We start from the raw sequence: 3322 nt of genomic DNA, 5'->3' as shown, positions 1-3322 counted from the left end.
CGTTTGCTTTCTATTTTGTCTGAAATATCTGAGTGTTTCCTCTGACTTGTCAACATGCAGTTTTGCTTCTTATGAGTCTTGGGGAGAAAAAAGTGCACTCTGTATGGGGATGGCATCGCATCACAGGATGTCTAATACTGATATCTTAATAATGCTACCAACGCGTTTGTGCACTTGAATGTTTGTTTAGTATTTGATTCACATTGGAATTGTTACCACTAGCAAATACCTTCCTATTACTGAATGCAATAGCGTTGAAAGTGTTTGCTTTTGTGATATACCTAATGAAAAGTGAATCTTTCTAAAAGATTTGTGGCTAAAACTTGTCTTATTTTCCCAGGATTTTGTGATAAGAGAGAACTCGAAAAATACAAAGTCTGCCATGGCTTGTAATTCACCCTCTACAAGTGACAAGAAAATGGTTGGTTTTTGTTCTAGTTTGGAAGCTAGTTTGGGACTTTCTGTCATAGTGTGGCCATTTGAAGGGAGGAAACATTCTTATGCAGCAGTGTCTTATCCTTATTTGTGTAGCTGAATGGGAATCTTAAACTCTTATGACCTCCTCCTATTAAATCCCATAAGCTTACCACAGAGCAAGTTGGTCTGTCCCAAGAGTGTATAATGGCTGGGCTGTAGTGTGGAATGATTTGGTGGAAAGCATATCGCAGACTGAGTAGTTGGGAGGAGAAGTCTGAGCGTATTATCATGCGCTTTTGTAAGTGAAGCCCTTGTATTAAGCTGAGATTCATGTGATTTGTACGCATGGGAATTCCTAAAAAGAGATGTTTTAATGTCTTAGCAGTACCCTTGGCATGGTTAGAGTGTGAAGAGTAGGTTTTTCCCAATCTGTTGTCTACTGTTTTGTATGTTTGTTTATTTTTTTATAGTTAGAACAGCTTATGTAAGAAACATCTCCACAGCTTGGGATTAACTTTTAAAGAAACTACTGCTTCTTTAACAAATGTTAAGAAACCTATGCCTTGGAATTGCTGAGGCTTTGACAACTCCCTGAAGGGTATGAAATTGTCTACGTTACTTGCAGTTGTAATATCATTAGCATAATAAACAGAGGTGTCAGTAGCAAAGCTCAAAATGTCGGCTTAAGATAACACTGACCTAAAATAAAGCTTAACCAATGCTCTTATTTCTTGTTCACGTGTCTGTTAAACAGAAATCCAGAAAAGAGTACTTCCTAAGAAAGCGAGTGTGTACTTCCGGTAGAAGATTGACTAGCAGGAGTGATGGAACTCTACAAAAAGTTGGAGATTTTCTTCAAAGTACTCCTTCTATTATTCACTCTAAAGGTTGGTGTAGAATAAGTAAGATTTATTCCACCTTCTGTAGGCACTGCAGAATGGCTTGTTTCTGCTGTAGGCTATGAATGTATATATTCTTAGGGAACTTGTCTGCCATGTTACGTTGCTCTTCAACTTATGAAATAAATGCATTTATTCATCTCTTCCGAGATTCATTACTACTTGACTGAAAATCTGCAAGTAGGCAGAGGAAGTTGACTCCACCTTGTGCTTCTGTCAGCACAAAAGTTAGGCCTGTTGTTTAGCTCCTGCCCAAGTTCCTCACTTCCAGTGACTTCTGAGTCATGTTTGTTTTTCGTACTCTTGATGGACCAATACAATTTCTGAATATTTTAATTTAAATTTTATGTATCACTTACAAACCAAGTTTATAATGAAGCTTTTGGCATTTGTTGATATAAAGACTCACGAAATCTTTAAGTTGGTTAGTTTATGAATCAAAACAAATTTCTTCTAGCCAAGAAGCTGATGGCAGCAGTAAGCTCCCCAAAATCTCCTGAACCAGAAAGTCTTGGAAAGGAGGAGTTGAAGCCAAAAAGATCCAAAAGGAAGCTGTATTCAACTGACATTTCCTGCCCTCTAGATATATCTGTTTCTTGGGTGAGCAATTATACATTACTATTCTGTCCAATGTAATGCATTGCTGTAGTCTTGTCTCAACATAAACTACTCAGGAGTCCAACAAACTTGAAGATTTCACCTATTTGCAGGAGGAGGTTGAAAGTGCTGAGCTATTTCTTTGTTTGACCTAGTCATTCTTGTTGGTCTTCCTGCAGTTTTATTTTATTTTCTCTTTGAAGATCTCTGTATTTGGCTGCTGGCTTACAGCAGCCTATGTAGGGAATGTAGCAATCATGGAGACGTCTTCCAATTTGGAATCACAGTTACTTACAGTGTGTTGGGTTGGGATTTCTCTACTACAGCTATGCTTTTCTAAAGCACAACTTAAACAGCTCTTTAGGTATGCTGAAACTGCGTTGTGCTGCCTAAGCCAACTTGTCAAGGATGTGAAGTGCCAGCACTTGATGCACCATTTCAGAAAGCAATTTTGTGACTCTGCCAGCAGCTATGGTGCTGAGAGTTCTTGCTCTGTTGGAACCGCATCCTTTAATTATGTTAGAGTCCTTTTTCTGTTCAAGATAGTGTTCATTTGCCCACACTGTAACATCCCACTGAATTTTCTGTTGATTTGATGGATGAGGGGGGCAGAAACCAAAATGGGTTTTGTTAGAGCATGAAGGAAATGAGACAATTTTTTCTCTCACTGTACTTCTGAGAGCATGGAACTGAACAGAGAAGTGAATTGCTGGGCAAGTCATAGCTACAGGGATTTAGGCTAGAAATGTTTTCTGAACACCCCATGTTTCACAAAACGTGCATTAGAATGCTCATTGGAAAATAAGCATTTTAAAGTGAATGCTGCCTTCAGGTTTTCTTTGGGTGTGGGTATTTTTTAAAATAAACAGCATTTTGTACATTTGTCTTAGTTGTTCCTTCTGATTAAGCTGCATTAAAACAATCTCTGTATCCTATAGAATCTCTGTATCCTATAGTCTCTCTGTATCCTCTAGAATTCTGATTAAAAGATAATAAGCAAATGCCATTCTGAAATCCATTTAGGGGAAGAAATATGTTTGCATGGGTCATTGTCAGTCTTGTGTAAAAAGATGAGTAACTTTTGAAATATTTTCTTCAGGTTTCTGTGGAACAGAACAAGAAGGAAAGCGACCATGTAATCATCAAGTGATGACTACGATCCAAAAAACGCTAAATAACCTTGAAGAAGCATGTTTGTTCCACTTAGTCAGGACTTAGTTCAATTATATTGTTATTGTTATAACTGGTTGTTATTGAACGTTAACAGTTGCTTAGTTGTGCTCTTAGGTTTGTATACAGTATAGTATATATAGGTGTATAGTGTCTTTCTGATGTTTCAAACTGACTCTTGAAGTTGAAATAAATACCAGTTTTCTTGAATTATGTGTTTGGTGGTTTGTTTGTTGGTG

General features: G+C 37.5%; 1 protein-coding gene across 1 annotated transcript; it reads left to right on the top strand.

Moving 5' to 3' along the window:
• Positions 1-234: 234 nt before the first annotated feature.
• Positions 235-3233, top strand: KIF20B (kinesin family member 20B). Its single transcript, XM_042818675.1, has 4 exons — positions 235-421; positions 1172-1304; positions 1774-1916; positions 3013-3233. The coding sequence occupies exons 1-4, from the start codon at positions 383-385 to the stop codon at positions 3061-3063; spliced, it is 366 nt and encodes a 121-aa protein (XP_042674609.1). The 5' UTR covers positions 235-382; the 3' UTR covers positions 3064-3233.
• The last annotated feature ends 89 nt before the right edge of the window (positions 3234-3322 follow it).

The sequence above is a fragment of the Centrocercus urophasianus genome, unplaced genomic scaffold (genome assembly GCF_019232065.1).
Source record: "Centrocercus urophasianus isolate 14NV4802_14NV808 unplaced genomic scaffold, USGS_Curo_1.0 seq_17, whole genome shotgun sequence".
In the NCBI taxonomy this organism is placed as follows: Eukaryota; Metazoa; Chordata; class Aves; order Galliformes; family Phasianidae; genus Centrocercus; species Centrocercus urophasianus.
This window is presented reverse-complemented; position numbering and strand designations above follow the sequence as displayed.